The 22796-nt window shown below is 42.4% G+C and overlaps 2 protein-coding genes across 2 annotated transcripts in view; both read right to left on the bottom strand.

Moving 5' to 3' along the window:
• Nucleotides 1-14338, bottom strand: part of LOC135791799 (teneurin-a-like) — a 31379-nt gene extending 17041 nt beyond the window's left edge. The window contains 6 exon segments of the mRNA XM_065302342.1: nucleotides 86-271; nucleotides 593-997; nucleotides 1360-2268; nucleotides 2707-2826; nucleotides 5343-5656; nucleotides 13508-14338. Coding sequence (XP_065158414.1) covers nucleotides 86-271; nucleotides 593-997; nucleotides 1360-2268; nucleotides 2707-2826; nucleotides 5343-5656; nucleotides 13508-13590 — 2017 coding nt within the window. The 5' untranslated portion in view covers nucleotides 13591-14338.
• Nucleotides 14339-21702: 7364 nt separating this feature from the next.
• Nucleotides 21703-22796, bottom strand: part of LOC135791800 (uncharacterized) — a 151933-nt gene continuing 150839 nt past the window's right edge. Inside the window, exon 10 of the mRNA XM_065302343.1 lies at nucleotides 21703-21856. Coding sequence (XP_065158415.1) covers nucleotides 21853-21856 — 4 coding nt within the window. The 3' untranslated portion in view covers nucleotides 21703-21852. The remainder of the gene's footprint in view (nucleotides 21857-22796) is intronic.

Genomic DNA, 22796 nt, shown 5'->3' on the forward strand with positions numbered 1-22796 from the left:
CTGCAGTTTCATGCTACAGTATATGCAATATACAAAGTGTTCCCCAAAAACGTAACCAAATTAAATTTAAAAACAAATGACTTACGTAGAGTACAATGTCGTCCATTCCAGCCCTGTGAGCAAACACAGGTGCCATTTCTGCATTGTCCGTGTTCTTGACATCGCGCATCGCATGGTAATTGCTCGCATCGTGGACCAGTCCAGCCAGGATCACAGCGACACTTCCCCGAATCGCATCTGCCATGTGGACCGCAATCCAAGTTGCACAAAGCTGCGAACAAACAAAATTAAGCCGTAACGCAATGCGAAACTGCGGCGGCAAGTCTCGACATTACGCGAAAGTATGCGCAAATTGCAGAACGCAGAAATACAGACGCTAAACAAACCAAGTTTGCAAGCCGCAAGAGTTTTGGCGGAGGAGGGTTGCTAATAAAACTTTGTGTCGTTTAGCTAAACGTTCAAAACTAAAGATTTAACATTCTGCATCCGCCAGACATCTGCAGTATGCGGCATACGTGCTCGTTCATGTGTTTGCTCGACCAAACATCAAAGGACGATAGTTTTTGATGGTAAAAGTTTACAATCTACGTACGTTGTGAGCAATCCGCGCCGGTCCAGTGACGATGGCAAACGCACTTGCCTGCCTCGAGATCGTACTCGCCGTGGTTGGCGCAGCTCGGCAGGCACTTGTGCACCTGCTCGTCGATGAGATGACATCGATCGCCCTGCCAGCCGGCCTTGCAGTAGCACTGGCCCTGCACGCACGCACCGCGGTCGGAGCACGTCGGGTCCTCGCAGTCGCGCTCCTCGCACGCGTCGCCCTTCCAGCCGGGTTTGCAACGGCAGGAGCCGCGCACGCACTGCCCCCGACCGCCGCAGTCCGCCACGCGGCACTCGCTCTCGGGCACATCGCACTCGGGGCCTTTCCAGCCTTCCTCGCAGTGGCACAGCCCGCCGCCGTATTGACCGTGACCCGAGCATAGCACTGGACAGATACCTGCGAACGTGAACCCATGTGTCACACATAAATCACACCTACGACCCCCACGCTGTGCGGAAGGATCTCAATCAAGAAAACATCTGAGACATTGCATGACCTACATGACACTTTGAGTAGCCCTATTAAAATCACCCCCACATGGTAACTAATGAACTCCCAAGAAAGACACTTAATAAGGTGACCCTTAATCCCACTTTGACCTTTACATGATAGATTTACCCACTAAAACGCTTCTCCTGTACTACAAACTGTCGAATAACCAGAAGTAATGACCCGCCAGTCAAAACGAAAAAAGGTCTAATCCCCTCTCTACCCAAAAGGTTTTATTGAACTTTGGGACCATTGTACGTTGCACTTACTTTTGGAGCAGTCAATGCCTTGAAAGCCATCGATGCAATCGCATTTGCCCAGGTAGCAGGAACCCCTCCCAGAGCAGTCATTCGGACAAGTCGTACTGACGCCCTCCGCCTCCGAGATGACCAACGCGACCGCATGCGGTTGCAGCTCGTCGTTGTACACCGACAGGAACCAGCGACCCGTGTCCAAATACTGCAGCAGGCTGACGTTGACCAACATAGTTTCCAACTCGGCGTCCCTCTTCGAAATAACATGCGCATCCAGTTCGACACCCAAATCCACTGTGGGATGAGGCATATCCGTCCCATCACCAACCTCCCCCTGACCCAATCCCAACATGGAGAAGTCAATATTCACGTGCGAGAAAAATGGCCCACGAGGTCCATCTGAATCAGCCAGAATCTTCTTGGTACCTTCATAGTTACTTGAAATGCTTTCAAGCACATCGGATCGATGGAGATTTTTGTTGTTGTAGGGAAATCGTATTTGCTTATGGCGTAACGCAGAGGAGGTCAGAGTGAGACTGTCGTCGTCGTCATCGTCGTCAGGGTCTGAGGTGTCGTCGTTGACGGCCGAGCGCTTTCGCAAACGATGATCGACGCGTCCGCCCTTCACGAACTCGACGAAATCGTACTGCGTGACGCTGGGCGCCACATTGCGTCGACCATAGACGGCAAAGTTGGCGCCCCACGGCAGCGTGAAATTGAAGCGGATGAACGCCGGCTGCTTGTTGCGGAACTCAGAGTTCCAGAACTGATAGGGTGGTATGGTTGCAGCATGCAGGGTGTTCAATTCGCGCACCTCCAACAACGGCGGCCATTGTGGTTGGGACTGACTCTGTTGTTGCGGCTGTTGCAATGAACCATGCGTTGTCACGCTGGAATGCTCCGCTGTACTCGTCGGTAATGATTCTGTGAAAATATAAACATCTCTTATAAACTGCACCAAAAGGTGCAATAGAATGTTTTCCTTAGATAAGCATAAAATGGTCCACAATGAGATGCTCATCTTGTTTTTGAATTGCTTGCCGGTTGCAAAGTTTTGATTTAGTAGGAAAACATTCTGTATAAGTTGTTAACGTAAAGTTCACATCCGTAATCGTGGAAGCAGAAAACCATAAAGTAGATAATTGTAGGAAGCTCGCTCCGTCGGAAAGGATGCAAACAGAGATAAACTCGCAGCTCGCCGCCATTCCGGCTGCACCAGCGTACGATAACAGTGCGCGGCAGTCGGAAAACGGAAAACGAGAAACGAAATAACGCAATGACGAAGCGAGGAAGAACATTAATGATAAAACAATAGCTCCTCGCTGGTTGCTAGGTGGCGGTAGTGGTGATGGTGATACGTACCTTCGGTGGGTAATTGTGTCGAAACGGAGCCTTGCGTCATTTGGTCCTGCGTCACATCCTTGACGTCCTGCACGAGGATGCAGTTCGTGGAATCCATATTCGGTTTCATCGAACTGACAGCTGCAAATATGGAATTTGCATGTCGTGAATTAGTCGCATCGTTTCATCATGATAGCGCCGAGCGAATATGCAATGTGAACGCGCTTCTGGCATTTCGGAAAGTGCATTTTCCGTGTGCGTTGCGGGTAGGCATTGAATTTGCGAGTCAATTAGTGGCAAGCTAACGCCCCTAGCAGTGAACATTATCATCAACCAGGCGCAACTAATGATTGTGTCACAGGGCGGATAAAATTGAAAAATCGAAATTAAAATTTGAAGAGCAGGCGACACGTGGCTTACATCATCGCTTGGGATAAAATGAAAAGAACCGGAAGTCTTAGGTGGAAGAAAAAAAAACGAAACAAAAGCCGATTCAAAATGCAAAAGTAAAGAAGGAGGGTTTGTCATTTTTTGGTGACATCAAGCGTAAAGTGAATCCCAAAAGCGCCTACCTAGTTAGCTTGGAAGCCGGAAAACGGCGGCACACGCCCGAAAAAGAATGGCTCCTTAATAAGGAAACTGGCGAATTCTGCGCCCCGTTGTTGGAGCGATTGCCGAATGTCACCCCTCGTGTGTGTGTGTACCCGCTATGAAGTAGTATACATTCGGAATACGAATTGGCCGTGCGATTGTTCCGCCTCGCGTTCGCTTTATATTTGAATCTAAATAGATTTTGCTCTCGCCCCTCGAGATGGCTGGCTTCAATTTCCACTTTGAGCCTAGGTCTTTATAGGCTTCATAGAAAAATATGATTTCCTTATTTCCTCGATTTCTCGCGAACACGAGCAGCGCGTGTCTTTATTTCTTTATGATACGATGCCCTAACAATCTCGGGGAATACAAAGAGGGGCAGCGGATACAAAAGAAGTAAGCCGCCAGTAGGGATAAAGTGGAGGGCCAACAAACTGCAACAAAGGTGCAGCACCAGAAAACATCAAAGGCCCGAGAGCTTTTTAAATGGTTTTGACAAGCTATAAAATCGCGAAAATAATAAAACCATCTCCTTATTTTGCAACCAAATAAATATTCTCTCATTTTCTGTGCTTTCGGGGACCTAACCAGTTTTTGTTCTAATAGAAAATTCAATTTTCCCGGAGGCAAATAACAAAATCCAAAAGCGAATGCAAATAAAAGACGACAAAGGGTCTTGCAGTGGGGTTGGGTTGGACGTGTCCCATTACCGAGATTTGATATTGTTAGCATCGGTGGAAAATATGTAATTGGAAACTTAGTTTGTGTGCACAGCGCGCAGGATGACAGCGGTACGTGCCTGCGAGGGCTACGGCCCGAATACGAGCTCTTCATGAACCCGCACACCGCCGCTGCGAGGGATAAACCAGATAGGGTGTGACATGACACATCGTCATAGTCATAAGTCAAACAAGTTATCCCGAAAGTTACACGAACACACGCACAAGCCGAAAATGCAAATGCTAGCGTGGTAGTAGTGTAGTATTTGGTAGGGTAAGGTGATGTCATAATGTGATATATTTTAACATTGTGTAAATGGGTCTAGTATTACGATGGGCCGTGAAAAACGCTTATGGGGATCAATGCACGCAGAGACACCAGCATCGGCTGATCGGATCCCAAAAAAAAACGCACACAATGACAGCGAGATAGAAACGATAGCTGGAGTCATTTATTTTCCCACCGAAGGGTGTCACTATCAATAATAATGTGCATGAAAGTAGAGATTGCAGATTTAACGAGTTGTAGCAGCCTAATTTATCGACGCGGGAATATAAAAAATACAAATTTAGGCATTAGATCAAAATAAATGTGTTTAATATGAAATTTCTAGTTCGTCCATTATTCTGATGCTATTCAATTTTATTTTTTATTATTTTAGCGTCGGGGGTAAAGAAAAAGCGACGTTGTTGTTGCCGCGTGATGTATGGTTATGAAGGGCGGCGCGCTATTCAAATAAGGAAACGATGGCATGGAAGCCTTCGCAATTCAACCTTCCACACGTTCCGCGCGCCGCGACAAACAAATGGGCGCCACGTAAATGCTAAATAGATTTTTCCGGGCTTCCCCGCGTGCATTCGGACCCTTTTTACCGGGTGCCGCAACCTCGCACACTTTCACTTTGCACCGCGCGACACTGCGTGTCTTTCTTTATCCGCGCCGCAGCCGTTCTTTTCCGCTTTTCTATTGCGTTCACATACCGACAGCATGCACGTTTATATAAAGCAAGGCAGGAAGGACGAAGGACCTTTATATTTCCATAACTCGGCCTCCGCGTTGTATGCGAAATGCAAAACTCCTTTTTTCCCTTCCTTTCATTCGAGCTATTTCTATTCCTATTCATTTGTATTCGGGTTTTCGGTCGAGGACGTCCTGGCCATTCGTCCTGTTCCTTATGTTCAACCCCGTCATTTCTTCATTATTCCATTCAAATGCGCGCGCGCTATTCATTCGTTTTTGTGCATTAAAACACTTTTTCTGTTTTGGTATTTCAGCGCATATTGTTTAAATTACGCACGCAAATTCAATGCCCAGCCGTTTTAGAAAAATGATTAAAAAATTCTTACCTGCAAAATACGCAAGCATGGCAGTGAGGGCGACAGCAAGCAGGATGAGAGCAATGCTGAGACATTTCCACGTGCAGCGATGCTGGCAGCGCTTATCGATGTGGAACCTGGACGGGGAGTACGGAGAGTAATGAGGGGTGTGCGCCGCCTGCGCCGCGGGCCGCAATGGAAAGACGGGCATAACCAACGGCGACTGCTGATGGCCTCCAACGCCTTGCAGTGTACCGCCGGCAACCATCGCTTGGTTCGCTTCCTGCTGCCGCTGCTGTGCCGACGATGGCAGTGTGTTTTGTTGTAGACCGGAAGGTGCTAACCTGCAAACACAAAAACACCACACTCAACAAAAAATTCCACTAAATAAAACATTTAACATGCATCAAATTCACGCCATACGAAAATAAAAATAAAACCCAATGACAAATGATGATGATACATCAAAGCTCATGTTAAAACCAGTTGGTAACAAGATATTACGCCGCCATTTTACATTACGCGAATAAATTCAAACGCAGCAGCCCCCAATCTATGAAAAGCAATAAATGTATGAGCGCGCAATTTCACGCTGGTTTAAATCGCGCCCGAAAATTGCCGCCCAGAGAATGGAAATTGGAGCGGTTATAAACGGGCATAATCGAACGAATATATTGCGTTACATGTGCTACACTGATTACAATCAATGACGCCAATTGCTTCGACGCGAGATGGAATTTAGCAAGAAGGGCACGAAGCCAACGCAGTGTGTGTGTTGATACCATTTACCTATAAATGGTGGAGGCGCCGGTAATGGTGGAGGCGCATTGTTACACACCGCTGCTGATATTACAATACGTTTATTCAACCCAATTGACAAATGAAAATTTGTCCCAAAACAAAAATTAGTTTAATATTGATTTTCACGTGGATAAAATAAAATACTGATGAGATTCGTTACAGATTAGTCGAGGGTTCAAAGAGGAAACCTAATCACCTAACTCAACAACGCACAAAAAAGCTCTACGGGTACAATGGAGTTAATTAATCGTGCTCCCAATGTGTTGATTAATAAAGAAGGCGTCTTTTCTTCTTTTCTTCCTCCCTCTCATTGCTTTACGTGCTGACGTCCCTACCAAACAACTATCCCTAACCCCTTGATTGCATTTCCCACAACTGCTCATTATATTTTCATCGGACAAGAAAAATAATTACCGACGGCAATCAACTCGGTGGTGAAATATGAATGAAATATCGTCGACGTATCAAATGAATAAACTACAACGCTTCGAAATGTGTGAAATGCACACGCGGAAATGTTCGATCCGAGCTGGGTATGACCGCAACGAGGGCGGAAACAAAAGTGAACATAGATATCGAATTGCGTGCGCAAGATTGGACGTTAATTATGCAATATTCAATTGGTGCTGCAGAGAAGTGCATGATACATTTGAGGTTATGGCACAATTCTAATTCAAATAATTCAAATTGGAAATTTATTATTTATCGTGCAACTGATAAAACCATAACCGCCCTAATAATTATTTATCTCGTTTTAATTTGTTGTTGCGTTGAATTCGTAAGTTGATGGCGTGTCAAAAAGACAAAAGCTGTGGAATCGTTGGCATGTGCATAGGAGAGGGATTGATTGGTATTCATTGGTGTAATCGGGGCGAATGTGGAGCGCGCTGGGTAAAACAACGACAAAGAAATTAATAATTCAACGATTCGATAATAATTGGCGTTTAATTAATCCAAACTTTGGCAGCCCGACAGCACAGTTGGATATCCCCATGATTAATTTATTAGTGATTAATTAATCGCCGGTGTGATTAAACATTTAGCGCTTAATTCGGTAAAATGTTGACCTTTAATCTAGTTGTGTTTAGTTTACGTTGATCAAAAAATCTGATTATCGAAATCAGATTAACGCAACGCAGGAAAAAAAAAGCTGAATCCAAAGGGGTTTTGTACGTCTGTGAAATGATTTAGTTTCGAATCGTGTGGCCTTACGCAGCGAATTTCCTCTTTTGTGTCGACTTTGCTCCGTTTTGCTTGTTTTGCTTGCTTTGGGCGTTCGTGCAAAATAAATTCCCGAGGCAGACGCGGGCAGACGTCCGAGTTTGCGCCTACGTTGACGAAAAAAGCGCCAAGAATGGAAAATATAAAAATTGAAATGAAGAAAGAAAATGCCAAACGCAACGCGGCCTTCTTTCATCGCGCATCAAGCGGAATGCTTTCAGAAATGGTGCGCAGCGCCAAGTCGAAGAAAAGTGTTAACTCATCACGAGAGTTGAAATAAGGCCACACCACTACCACCACGGACGTCAAAGTGGAATGAAAAGGTGCCAAATATAAACGTGAGCTCACCAGGCGTTGAAATAAAAAGGAAAATGAGTGCGAAGAATAAAAGCAGGAAAAAAGCACCGACGGGTTGGGAAAAAAGTGCAAGACTAAGGGAGGAAAACCAGCAAAGACTTGCGGCAGAGTAACGACTGAATGGAAAAAGGTGTAAATGTAATGGAAAACTAGCAGAATGGACGGATGGACCAAACGGACCGTGCGGCCAGTTAAACACAAAAAACGAAGACGTAAAAGAGGCGATGAAGTAAAAAATCAACTCACAAGGGAACGATAATTACCGCCACAAAAACAAGAAAAGCAACCTAATGTGAAGTATTTAACGCCATCACATACAGGGTAATAAAATACAAACTAATAGAGTTTCCCATGTTAATATTACCAACAACAGAATATTAGCTTGTATTTATCATAGAGAAAACCTCAGTAAACCCCCTCATGTTCATAATTCCAAAGATATTTATAGTCGCTACGTTTTGACCATGCCTGACTTCTTGCCCTAGGAAGCGATTTAAATGCCGCGCATGATTCGCGTACCACCACCACCCTCTTGCTCCAAGCATTTATTGCCACGGGGGTTCCCATCAAACAAACCCCCTAACTTTTCGCCCGCGCGTACATTGTTCACTTACTTACATGCCATCCAATAAAAGCCCAGTAAAACGTACTCTAGTACTTTGGGTGTAGTCTATTTACGAGTATGTGTTGGTAGTTAGACAGCCAGCAAAGCGCCGTTTGGAAAAACTTTCCGCTCGTACATCACCCGGCGAAATAAGATTATAAGGGTCGCGCGACGACGTGCGGAATTCGCGGAAAATTTTAAATTGAGAAATATCGCCGCTACGCACGACATTGTCGCACAAGAAAAAAAAACACCCATCCGGAAGGAGTGATAAAGAAGACAAAGTCCTTGGTAGGCCCGTGGGTTAGAAGAAAATCCATGTCGTATGCTGGAAGTTGCAAGCAAAACGATTTCGCAAACGAATTAATCGAAGGCGCAAACTTTGGAGCCCTTCGTACAAGTCCCCGAACAACGTGAACGAGATTATGCGAGACGCGGGCGGCGTGTAAACTGTCGAAAAAAGCGAAATAACCGCCAAGTTTTTCATCTTCCGGGGTTATGAAAAGTTTTTCGTTTTATTTGCGGTAATTGTAAACGCACGCGAAAAACATCATTTAACATGAAAATATTTTGAATTTATCGTAATTAATTTATTGATGTGATACAGAGAAAAGTTTCTAATGCAATTTCAATGTTCATAGCAGCTACAGTAGTTCACAAGTTGAAAACGTAATCAACAAAAACACAGATGGAGAGCCAGAGAGTTTGAACTAAAAACAAAGCTTGCCCGTTGAAGTCCGGCGACAGGAGGAACGAGTTGGAACTCTCGCTGAAATGGGAAACTGCAAACCGAACACACGCGGAGATGAAATGAAAGGCCCCAAAGCCAATCAAACTTGTAACTAGTAGCACGCGCGCTAGAAATTAAACGATGCAAACGAAATACCCTGACGACATGATGAGAGAGAGAATTTTCGACGCGCACGCTAAAGTCCAAAAGTTTCGCTCTTTTATAACAGAATTTCCGCCGTGCGGGAATTCATCAACACAACAACAATATTATTTCTATCACACCCTGTATCTGACTCTAGCTGCAACTCTGTTTTTGTTTTCATTCAAAAATTAATTTCCAGCAACTTTTTTAATTATGCACTAAATTTAATTAAACTTTTCTGTATTTTTACATTCGCGCAGATAGTTTTTTATCCTTGTGGAAGTTTCTGACGGCCTTATAATAACCTCCCATGTGAGACATCATAAAATAAATTACAATTTTCGTCCTTTTAGATATCACCAAAAGGGTAAGTTTACCCACACACACAGATATCTTATGATTTAGTATGGGTATGTGTGTTAAGTGATGTAGGGTAGTTTCCCAAACCGATAGCTCTCACCGAAAGTGGGACTATTAGAAATTAGAAACTAGAACTTGCAGTTACAGATGTGAATTCGTGAATTGTGAATGCAACATGTAAGTAGTAATTATACCGCGTCTCGGAAGCGGTTGAAACCACCCCCAGCAAACCGCCCCACGTTAACGTATCCGACAATCAACGTTTCCGATTGCTTTTAAACATTAATTGCCAACAATAACTCTCGGTGCACGTCACATGTGTTTTCCCATTGCCTATTTATATTATACATGCACTTATTGTTCAACTTGCAACTATTAGTTATTTAAACAAGAAATATTTACCACCAAACCCTATATTTTAATAAATTAAATGAGTGGTTGTAAATTTAGTTTGATTGGTTGATGTTTGAATATTAATAAACTAAGGTAATTTAATAATAACTCAATTGAATACGTAGGCAAGCCACGTAGATGACTCACGTTTCCCCCTCCAATATCCTTAGGTAGGTATAAAAGAACAGCGCGCACTGACCGCGCCACTCAGTCGTGCCTGAGTCCAAGTTCTGACGTCGCAACAAGAGTTGCCTACTTTTCTCTAAAAATTATATTTTTTTACCCTAATTTAAATATTTCTGAATTAAAACCATAACATACGCTAAAAAAAAATTCTAAAATACCATGCCTAATTTAATTTTAATACAAAATTTGCAATTAAAATGAAATCTAAAATTTACCGACCAATAAACACAATTATAAAGCCAGGGCAATTAATATAAGCGCGCCGCAGCGTAGGTTTTTCCAAACACACAATTCATAACCAGTCTCTTTTTCATTTTCCAGCAGGCAAATACGGAATTCGCCCGCAATATCAAAACGAAGCCAGTATTTAGGTACAGCTGGGTTATTCTTTAGGTCGCTCTTTCGCGCTGCGTGTGTGTGTGTTGGTGCGCTGTGGATTCGGTATCGCTGCGTCGTTTTGCTTGGTCGAGTTCGGTTAGTCGCATTATTGCTTATGAAAATGCAATTTCCCGCTCGACTGGTCACCGCACGACCGCACACATACCCACCCAATACACACACAATGCTAACCCACAATAATAGTGCACGTACACGCGCAAATCGCTTGTGCAGCGAGTCATACAAGCGTGCGAAGAGGCATCTACATGCAGATAAGTACGGGGCCATTATTATTAGTCGACTCTATATAACTATGCGACTATTTATAATGGTCTTGTATGACTATACCTTGCAGAGCTAAATAGAAAATCACTTTTCTACTCGACGTAGATTAGAATTGCGGTGTAATTTGATTCCGGAATGAGAAAATGACAAAAATAGATTTTTATTTGTTTTGTCGCATTTTTTAATTTTATTTTCTTCAGATCGATATCCTGATATATGGATATCAGTATTCAGATGTATGCAATGATTGCATTTGCATAATAATGCCGAGGGTGGCAAAAGGATGAAATGCTATAGTGGCGCGTTGGCAATGTTTTATTTTAATATGCATTAGATTAGAGTCAATCAAAATTTGATTCGTTTGCCGTTTTGCGCCCGCGGCGGGCGGCCACCAGCGGGCGTCCTCCCCCCGAGAGCTAAATAAATTCGCCAGCACGTAAATTCCCACGGGGTCTTCCGGACAACAGAATGAGGAGGAAGAGGACGCGTTCGCGTTAATCCGTTCACCACGGGCGCAGCGCAATAATGTGCGACACAAATGAGTGACAACAAAAATACAGCGAGAAGATAATGTGTCAGGGGGTGGATTTATAGTGCAATGAACCTCTCTATTCCAAAAAAAGCGACAAAATTACACAATTGCAAAAATGGCATTTTTTGTACTTTTTGAATGTTCAAAGTAAATGAAGCGTTTGGTTGTGTGCGCAGATAAAAACTGGCACTCGTTTGAGGGGAAATATAGGGAAAAATGCAAATGGGGAAAATAATGTGGAATGTAAAAATAGACGTAACCGTGCCGGATGCACGAAACGAACGAAACGCACACGAGGAGGAATTGGAAAATGCGCGCGGCAAACGTGAGAAAATACACGGTACGTTGCGGCGTAAAAACGTCAATTCCAACATCGGTATGCCGGCCATACATATTTTCTGATCATTCCCAGCGATTCGGCAATCAATTTCTCGGCTTCCCGGACGAATAAAAGCACCGCGCGCCTCCGCCATCGCCGCCGTCGCACACCGCTGCCGCCGCATTTCAATAAAAGATAATGTTTCAATCGAACAAAAACGCCGCCGGAGAGGAATTGAAAAATACTTATAATATATTCATGTAAATACGCGGATGGAGCAATAAAAATTCATTGTCGGGAATTAGTCCATCGTTGCGAATCAAATTGAACCGGTTTTTTTTTCGGGTTGACATTCAAAACAAGAATTAGCTGTTATAGAATTGAACTCCAAATGAATTCACATCTATCAATGTTTTTATTTATTCGGTTGGAAAAGTTTCGGCTCGTATTTTCCATCTTTATGTTTATCCGTTTTCACAGACTCACATCCACTTTATATTTATGTGTGTGCCAAACAAATAGTCCTCGTTTTGATGTTGTTTTCGCGTGTTTCTGATGTTTTGGATTTGCAGCAAGAAAAAACTACAGTGTTTAAAGGCAAGGCATGAACTTTGGTGCTTGTGTGCTATGTTTTGGGTTTCAAATTCTCGGTTTGAAGTTTCCCTTGCTGTTACACATGTTCTTTTCTATTAGAAAGCAACAAACAAGCATAAAATGCATTCAAATATAATATTAAGTCGAAAAATGTCATATATTGTATGTATACATGAAAATGTGTATGGTGGGTTGCATAGAGTAAAAATTAACTTTCTACACATAGCGCGTTGTATTTTATTTACGTGTACATTGGGTTGCGTTACTTTATGTTGGGTTTACGCTAACGTCTCTCAAGTCGCAGGAATTGTATGGTTTGCCGAGTTTGCTTTCATCGAACGCGTGTGTTGTCGCTGTCGGCGGCGGCGAGCGACGTCGGCAATGAATAGAAATTGAAGAATTACGAAGCGCCGAGGAGTGCGCGCAGACGTTGCGCTCGCCTCGGTTTCGGCCCGCGGGAAATCCCCAAGTGCGCCCGCATACTTTATCTTTTCATTGCAGCAACACGTTTTTCCTCCTTTTTGCTTCTTTTGCGCCATTTGCCGTAAGATATAAATAAATAGACCCCAGAACGGTATTGCAGAATATTTTTCATCGCCGAATGAAACGTGCAGAAACGCGCTCGATGCTTTTTTTTCGTCTTTGCGTATAAAAAGCGGGCGCAAGAAAAGAGCTAAAGACAAGCGATAAATTTTCGCGCTGAAGAACACATAATCTCCGCGCGGGGGCGCAAAGATGAAAAGAGAAAGCTCCTAGCCCACAAACACAGATATCTAAATTACCAGGAATTAGAACATCACTCAAAACCTAAAATTCTGAAGTTACTTGTACTTCTATTTACAAATTCATCTTTTAAATGCTTAAAATACGTTTTGATGGTATGAAAATGATGAATATGACATCAATCAAAAATAAAACACACAATTTTCTTTAAATTATGTAAAAACTGGTCTACCACACAACCAATCGGTCAGATTACTCACAATTGTATGGTGAGTTTTGAGTCTAGCGTCCTCACATTGCTAGGATAACTAAACAGAGTGAAAACAGTCAAAAGTTAGAAAGTAGAAGAAAATATTATCGAATTCTCAGCGCAGAGTCGAATAATTTCGAAAAGAAAATTAATTTAAGTGAAAAACAACATTTATTCTATCGAAATGTCTTCAGAAATTCGATATTTCAACATTTATTACATCGAATGTTCATATTCACGTTGAAGACTCGCTGATATCCGCTTGCGGCTAATAGCATTAATGGCAATAGTAACATTCAAATGAAAAATAGTAAGTACCTAGGTTCATGCGAAAATGGCTCCGCATAAATATTCCGCACTCGCCGCGGTAACGGCGGCGGCCTGGGCCCGTAACCATCCATCTTTTATCCTCTAGGTTTCCAGGATTCGAGGCGTCTCCACCGAAAAAATCAGCCGAAACCCAAACGGCGAACCGTAAACCGCAAGCAAGAAAACCGCACAACGAATATCGCCTCACTTGCTTTTTAAACCCCCAGCGCAAAAAAAAGAATCCTTTATCCTTGCACGTTTGTTATTATCCTTTTCACAGCACTTTTTGTTCTCAGTTCAGTTCAGTTCAGGTTGTAACAGTTTCATCAATCTAACCGTATATAAAAATAAAAATCAAACCAAAACGTGTTTCAATGTTTACAGTTTTCGTCTACGTTTCTTTATCTTTTCACATTGTTGTTTATCGACGCGGTGAACTGTTGCTCGACGCTGGGAATTATTAATGCGCGGAGTAATGATCGCGATCGCGAGCGCTAGCGGCGGTGGCGCCGGCTCGTGAATACGAACGCGACATTTCCGACACACATCACTTTTACTGTCGCGTTTCCGGACCGCGCACGAGAGTTCGATAAAAACTTAGCCGTCGAATGGTTTCGACAAAGTGTGCGTACACATTATGAGAGAGGAGGCTCGGGATACTTGTTGGGTCGCGTGCGCTCACGCACAATCGGCGAGAGAGAGTGTGTGGATCGTGCGATGCGGACGCGACGCGGAACGCACGGACGCTCACTACCAAGTGGGGGTGTTCGGCACGAACGGCGCACTCTTGTCTCCCGCCGCACTCGATAAGACCGGCGATGGGGCGGTGTGCGCATGCGGCGGCCGGGCGCGACGCCGAAGGGCTCCAGCGATAAAACTCGCGGAGAGGCATTCTGACTCGGGAGTGAATGCCTGCAGGTCGATTCAGTTAAAAAATCAACTAATTTTTTGACATTCCGTCAAAAATTCTCCTCAAACAACATGCGACATCTATTGGAATTTTTACCAACTATAAATTTGACATTTTTAAATGCATAAAAATCAAATTTTTGATTTTTTACTAAAAATTTTAATAAAAACTTTAGTTATACGTTTAAATTAAAATTTCATATATTTTTCAGTTGTTGTTTTTGTTGAAAATGCCTTTCACTATATTTAATACACATACTGTGTAAACTTGTCCTATTTTCGGTGTAACTTTACATTTATTTTTTCATGGTTTTGCCGGAAAATATTGCAAACGGCGCGCTTTCACGCGAGACGCAAAGCAGAACACTGACGTATAATAGAAATTCGAGATTACGTGTTTACGGTTATGGCCGTTATCAAAAAATTGCTTTCCAAACACGCAAAATTAAACGTCAAATCGTTCACCGTAGCGCGTTTGCATTTTTCATACAGGCACTACCCTTAAAAGCACCAAACAATAAACAAAACAAGTAAAAAACATCATTTTCCCCTGGTTTTCATAAATATGAGCATATTATATACCAATGTGTGGATTTTAAAACTTTTTTTCTTAAAAATTAGCACAAATTAAGAATTTTATTGAAAAATAATTTTCGCACGCATGTTTCACGCTCGATATCAGTACGATGGCTGTTCACACCTTTGTGTGGTGTAAATTTTATTAAGCGCGAACAATTTCCGGCCGCGTTTTCTTTTTCCCTTTTGCGCGTTATATTTTTTCTTCGCTTCCTCACATGCTCATGCACGTACGCCGTTGGTTGAATGGGTTGCTTTCTTGCAAAAGTGGTCTGGCTGTGGCGAAATCATTTTCGAATCGTTTACCGCACCACACCAGGATATGTGAAGCGTCGGGGGCGGCAGGTGAAGCACTCGCAAAGCCTTTTTAATAGCGCGAAGGAAATAACCAAATAACGAAATAACACATTGGATGAGATGAAAACTTACAAGAAGCCTCCGCAGAAGGCGTCGTTGGAATTGTTAAAGGTGCAATTGACGTGAAAATCGAACAAAATTGCAATCAATTTATTTGCTTTTGTTGGCTTATAATGGAATATTTGGCGAGTCTAGACCACGAAAAACGTGATAAAATAAACCAACACACTTAGGTGGGTATATTTACGAAAAGTATATCTACAAGTCGATATCCGTTTGTCATGACACGCAGGAGTTCGGCGAAAATGTAGTCCTGACTGTGTTCCACGACGGGATTTCTCCTCGCTGGCGTTGTCAAAAGAAATCAAGTGCAGCCGGAGCGACAGCGAAGGTATTTCGGAGGAAAACAACGCGCGCCAACAACAGGAACAACCGGATTGTTACTATAATGCACTAAGCGCACACAAGCACACACCGAGTGTCGTCAAAACATTCATTCCCAACATCATCCATGGATGTATTTTAAATGTATTATTAGATGACTTGGTGGATGCACTGCAGAAGAATCGTGGTGCATTCTTCAATCCCCATTGCGCTTTCTTGTCACATATGCTCAACCGATCGCGGAGCGCATTGATACGGGATGAAGTGGAAAGATTTCCTCTTTGCTTCTCTGCTGGAGTTTCGACGAAGCGAATATCTTTTCGGTTTTATTTTGCTATCGCTGGTGCACACAGCACGCAACATTGGGTATGACAATGACAGCTAAAAATAGTATTTCTTGGAAATTTAAATTCAAATATTCACATTTCCGGTTGGAAATACGCGAGTTATGAATAAAAAAAACGTAGGTACTAATTGATGAAATGCAGAATCGGAGATGCAAGACGCGTCTCGATGACTTGAGACTTCGTATCTCTCAAATTACATCAATTTCGGATCAATATCGCTGTGTTTTGTTCCTTTTTCTTTCACTTCCTGCTTCGTTTCATAAAGTCGCCGATTTTCTCCAAGATATCAAAACAATACAAAAACTAATAAATAATTCACGAATATCAATAAATGAAGTTTCTTCACTTTTCACTCAATTGTCTCTTAAATTTCATCTGAAAACTTATTGTTGTTGTTTTTGCGCTTTGATTCGCAATTTATTTCCCTCCAGTGCACACTTTTCCAATATACTCTCCTCGTATTCCCGCGCTTGATGTCACCTTTTCCTCACCGCCTTGGAAAGTGTAAAATAAAGAAGTGTATTGAATGACGAGGCGAGTTTCATCCACTCGAGTCTTGATTACTCGCAGACTTTTTCAAGTCATGAAGGAAACCCGAGGAAACGCTACCTAAAGGCTCGGAAGCAACTATTCGGTAAGAGGACGCACAAAGCATGCATTCTTGCGCCTAACTTTGCAGACGACCATGAGTAAGTAGATGAAGAAGGGGAGGAAATGTAAGAAAGTCCTAAGCAGACCCGGGTCAGTCAGCAGTCAAGAGTTGAGTAGAGCATTTTCGAAAAAAACTAAACGCCAAAGCACAAAGAAAAAACGCAGAGAGCAAAAAAAAAGAGAAAATTTAAAAGTGCCCTTGACTCCGATGCACAAAACCCCTTGAAATGTTATTACATTACAAACAATAGACTTAAATGAGGCTCGGGTTAAACTAAAAAAACCTTTTGATCAAAAGAGTATCCAATTACTAACTAAATATTTTTTGCTTAAAATTTGAAGGAAATATTTCATCAATATAAATTACTAGAGTTTAAGCAAAGAGGTGAGTTGTAGACTTGCTCGGCACGAAGAGAGGAAATTTGCGTAATGGATGTCGAATGTCTTGTGGGGATTCTCGATTCGGAATGGACCACCTGATGATGAAATCGACGCCCGGCAAGTCCTACGTCCTCATTGCGATTGCTTCTACGATTACGAGTTTCTCAACATGCCCTTTCTCAATCACAATCTCCATCAACAGCACTCTCAACAATATTGTGTTGTGTTGGTCCTTGGGCTGTCCCACGTGAGAGTAGAGTCTTTGTCTACTGTTTGTGAAATTCCAGCCCCGAAACTTGCGAATAATCATTTCGATATTGTTGCCGCCCGTCGTCTATTAGCCGAGATTGCCTTGTTTTGATTGCGCTTGGATGGCGCTTACCTTCTGCGTTAAACGCGACGTTTAATTGCCTTTCGCTTTAATTGCCTTTTGAAATTCGAAATTTCCAGCCGCTTGTTCGATACCGGCGTTATTTCCGTAATAACCCGCCGCGCGCGCTTGTGTCGTAACATTTTACCGCACTCCCTAAAGAGCAAAGATTGCGGTCGAGGAAATAATCAGAAAAGTCAGCCGACACGCGTCGTGAAAATGACATTTTGCATTTTCACGTCATTGCGTCACAAAGACGCAGACAAACCACTGATTGACAATTACAATTAAAATTTCCTTTGTTCCACACATACACACACACACACCAAAAACAATTTTTCAAATATCTTCAACGTGGAATGCGATGAACTGCTGGAATTTAATCGAAATTATTGAAAATCCCCGACGCGTAACATTTGCATCAGTCTCGGCAAGTGGTTTTATTCCACAGCGTGCGTTGTGCGTCGACGTGTTGTCGTCTTGTCTTGTTGAATGCCTAATGGTAATGGTACTTTATTGTAAGACCATCAATCAACTCGCCCTCGGAAAGTTTAATCTAGCCAGCAGCCGAAAGCCGGCCGGGCTGTTTTTTCGTTTGGGGGGGGGCGAGAGAGCGATGTGTAAACCGTAACAAATTTGCCTTATTTCCCCATCCGAAGGCTTTAAATCCGCCTGCGCACTTTACAACAATACATCATTTTTTACTTATTGCATCATAAGCGCAGCTCGAATTATATACACATATAGGGGTGGCGTGATGCAGGAAGCACCGACTGCATACACAAGGATGGATTTCCGCGCGTAATGCATCGGCACACGTTCGAAATATTAATTTAATTTAGATGACTGCGCAATACTCAATGTAAATGTAAAAAATTTATTTAAAAAAAATTGAATATTTTTCTGTGTTGCTATAATTCTAATTGCAACTAAATACCTCTCGTCGATGTGAAACCCGCTTGAAATTAATTTTATATAGCGGCCTGTTATTAGTGGAGATTATTATTTGCGATTATGCAAATTTAATTCCACTCTGATACTGCGCCCGTCGGTAATAATTAAGCCGGTGTATCGGTGAATTTTTATTATTTAATTAAATTCCTTGAAATTGCATTCGGTTAATGTGTTTTTTATGTCTTCGGTGGAAGTTGGGGCTGTCTCCTTCGTCAATAACGTCCAGGACGACGTTTTATGACATTCTGTGTCCTTTCTAAGACACGCAACACACAATACACCTATGTAAATATATAGAATAAGGTTAGAAATCACTTTAAATTCAAAACCAAAAATTTCACTGCGTAATTATGATGATTTCATTAGTTTTAAAGAATTTTAAGGGTGTTTAATCAATTGTAAGAGTTTTAGGTATTTGATGAACACTCTGTAGATCCTATGTAGTCTACCATGACATTCTTTGTGCATTACTCTTTTATATCACAAGATTCACTCGTGTGTCGTCTTACGCTTATGCTAACAACACGCCCGCCCCGCACGGGAATAAAGAATGCACACTAGCGTCGGCAAATAAGGGAGGGTGTTGAAATTGGTAAATTCGTAACGCTAAAGCCCATTAGCCGACTTTCCTGCCTTCACCATCCACATCCAAACAGAAAAAAAGCAAACCAAACCGAATCTTTCCTTATCCATCACAACACGATGAACTCAAAGGTCCACAGCAAGTTGCTTGCGGTTCCTTGTAAATTGCAATCGCAATCACCCAGATTGACTCATGCGGATCAAAACCGAACGCGGGGCATGATGTAAATTACAGGCGGCTGGATGCAAGCAATGTTTGGGGGTAGGTGCGGACGGCTGGAAAGAGAGAGTGTTGTATTGTAGGTGTACGTACCGCCAAATTGGGGGGATGGATGTTTTATTAAGGGCGCTTGCTGCCCCGCGTAATATACTGACAAAGGTGCATCGCAGGGTGTCCTCCAGTGTAATGTACGATGTGTGCTGCATATTTTCCACCCTCGGGGTGAAATATCGTGCAGTAAAGTATGAATTATTCGCAAACAGGGACAGAGAAATTCATAAACTAGAAAAATAAAGCTTATTAAATTTGATTTTGACATTAATTTCCTCCAAGATAACCTAAATTCCTTCAAATAATACAATTTGTCAATAGCACGCTGTACGATAATGATAATAGACGTTAATGAAAGTATACACTGGTTGCCTAGCCTAATCGTATCATCTAATATGCGTAAAGTTGAGGTTAGATGCACGTGAGGCTGGTTGCCGTGCCACTGATGCCATCTTGATGAATGATTGATCAAGTTCCGTTTAATCTCATACATATACATCGCGCGTGCGATTCCGAAGCACTCAAGGCACACATTCGGAAACACTTTCCATACCAGCGCGGATGTAGTCACCCTCAGTTACTGCTACTTCACCTTTCTACGTGCAGCATCCCCTCACGTGTGTTTTCGGGTGGAGTGGGTGGGTGTACGTAGAGAGATCCGAGGGTTGCATATGTGAATATATCAAAGTAACACCGGGCCTTGTTACAACAGCCGCATAGTAACACAGAGGGGTTAGAAGTTAGGTTAAGGTTAGTCATACATAGCGAACTCGTAACACAATAGAATTAAATTTTTGACAAAATTTTCTTTTTTTTTTTTTGGTTTTGAAGTAGATTTAAATTAAAATTGCATTAAAATGATTGATCGATTGCATTACAATAATTCTGTTTGCGACACGCGTATGTAAATAGTAAATAATAAATGCGTTTACTCTAATTGTGTATTTTTTGATTCGTTGATCGCGCTTTGATTCGATTCGATTTGTACTTGCTTTGTAAAACGCCAAGGGTGCATATTGTGCATTCATTCATTACACGCATGTTATCAATATTGCCCCATACCACGCACGTACGATTCTTATTGCTATGCAAAGAAGATTTGCTTTTATTTCGATTTTCCTCCTCCGCGTCAGAGCTTTGAGCAAAACAACAAGGGAGGCGGACATATGCATGAAAATACAATCGATTTATTTGCTCAATGGCTGCGGCGACCCGCTGGCTGTTAGCGTGTACCGAGTGCAAACTGCAAGGACTCCAAACACACCACTACCACCACCACCAGTACTAAAGTATGCCGTGCATGAGCAAGAGCATGAGGGTTGAGTGGGTTTGCAAACACACCTTAAGGCATGTGTGCACTTTGCGACATGCTAGGTTGGCTGAAACTTCCCAACGTAAATATGGACGGATACAAGAATTTATCAAATTTTAAATCCTGCATTCCCCCACTCCCAAAACCCTTCAAATCTCTATAAAATAGTTTTAACAGCTTTCTATTCTTAACGCTCAGGTTTTTAATAAAACGTTTAGTTCTAATCTCTCTATACAGAGACGTGAATTGTCGCCTTGGCGTGAAGACTGACTAAGGAGTGGTTCAAGTGCATAAAGAAGTGCCCTTCAGAGGTCGCGCTGAATGAACCCTCCGCACACGTTTAAACATAATAGAAATTGCCATGGCGTGGCATTCATTGAATGCAGGCCATGCACCTCTTCGTAAATTTCCACTTTGAAAGACATAAGGACACCCAGCGACGTAAGGTCGCCATTGAGTACAAAGGACGGACCGTGATGAACCTGCTTGCGAGTATGAACCAGTTCCCAGCAGATCTCAACGTTTACGTTCGTTTAAACTGGGTTTGGGATATGCCGGTATATCATCACCCTATGGATGGAAGCGTCCAAAAAGCGAAGGCGCTCCTCCTCGGGAAGAGCCCTCCCAATCTCAATCTATTCTCTATTCTATTTGGAATATATTATAGCGCGCGTGCATGTGTGCATTCGCGCTCGAGTGCCGCACGCGGTAATCACGTATCAGGGCGGAGGACCCCTGGAAATGACACAATCACGTTCGCTAGTTTATTATTATGCGCATTGTCTGGCAAACACTTGAAAAACAAGCGCAAACAATTGATTATTGAGTAATAAATAAATTTAACCTACATAGGAACTTTGGAAATACCTTCTACCCTTGTTTAAAAATAGAAAAAAAATCATGTAAACGCCTAGGGTGCATCGGAGATATTTGATATAGTAAACGACTAGTGGTAGTGGTACTTGAAGAGTACAATAGTGGAAAATACCACTCGGGTCCGATAAAGAATAGAGGAAGTAAATGCGAGGCTGGAGAGTATTAGCAGTTGAGTGGAGCGCGTTTTTTTTTTTTCGGGCGCGGAGCTTTGACTTAATCCCGAAACGGGTCGAGAAAGATCTCTAGACAATCCCGGACACAATGCACCCGAGTCCGCTACAACAACCAGCGAGTGCAGGCTTCAACTACAATCGTGTCTGTAACTATCCAATACCTTTGAAAGGTCGTCCGGAAGCATGGATTTTCAAAACGATCGTCAAAGACTCACCTGAAACAAACAAAGAAATTTTTTGTTAATAAAATAACATATTTTTATTTTTGAGAGGAATTAAAATTTTATTTATTGGTTTTCGGTAGGCGTCAGAGTGAATTTGAATATTTGATTTGTTGAAACCGTTCGATTGTTCGCTTTTATTCGAAAAACATGCATGAGCATATTGACGAGGGGTTAACACAGTTTAATAATCTCGCCTGATTATCCCCGTCGTTCATGCGCCGCCTGCCGCCCGTCGAAACGATTTTTCTATCAATTGGATAATAAAATATGGCCGCGTATTGACATTTTCAATGCGAATGCGAGTACAAATGTTCGCACAACCCCAAAATTCAGGGGATGAATAGTACGGTCACGGATCTACGAACACGTTATCCTATACAATACCACAGTTCTTACGCAACAAATTAAAAATGTCCCGGATTTCAAATCCAAGGGTACGTACCCTAATACTTAATGATATAAAGTATAATAAAAAAATGCAATGCAGTAGCAGTGCCCGTAGGTCATATCATCATATCAGGGTAATGGTAGTTAATACGCGTATAAAAAATGTGACGCCATCATCCATTCTCTGATAACTAGCAGGCGTGTAAAAAACGCACGCATGCGAGACGCGACCAAACCCCAAACGCACGCGGCCGAAACACATGCCGATGCGACGAATTATTGAAAGCGATAAATCAGTCAAGGGTACGTATTCACATACGTGTCTACATGGTGTACATATTATGCATATTCCTGGAACAATATATAAAGTATACCGGATGTTTTATCATGAGTTGTAAAGCAATGAGAAAAAATTTTGAAAAATTTCATAACAAGCGGTATTTTTGGTGGCCTCGAGGCGGGGAGGCAAAAATACAATCAATGGAATTGGATGTGAAACCGGAAGAGAAAACATATTAAAATTTTCAGACGTGTGCGAAACGTG

Source organism: Atheta coriaria, unplaced genomic scaffold (assembly GCF_025399875.1).
Source record: "Atheta coriaria isolate IRGN ID8LTWV9N9 unplaced genomic scaffold, Caltech_Dcor_3.1 hic_scaffold_5_pilon, whole genome shotgun sequence".
Lineage (NCBI taxonomy): Eukaryota > Metazoa > Arthropoda > Insecta > Coleoptera > Staphylinidae > Dalotia > Dalotia coriaria.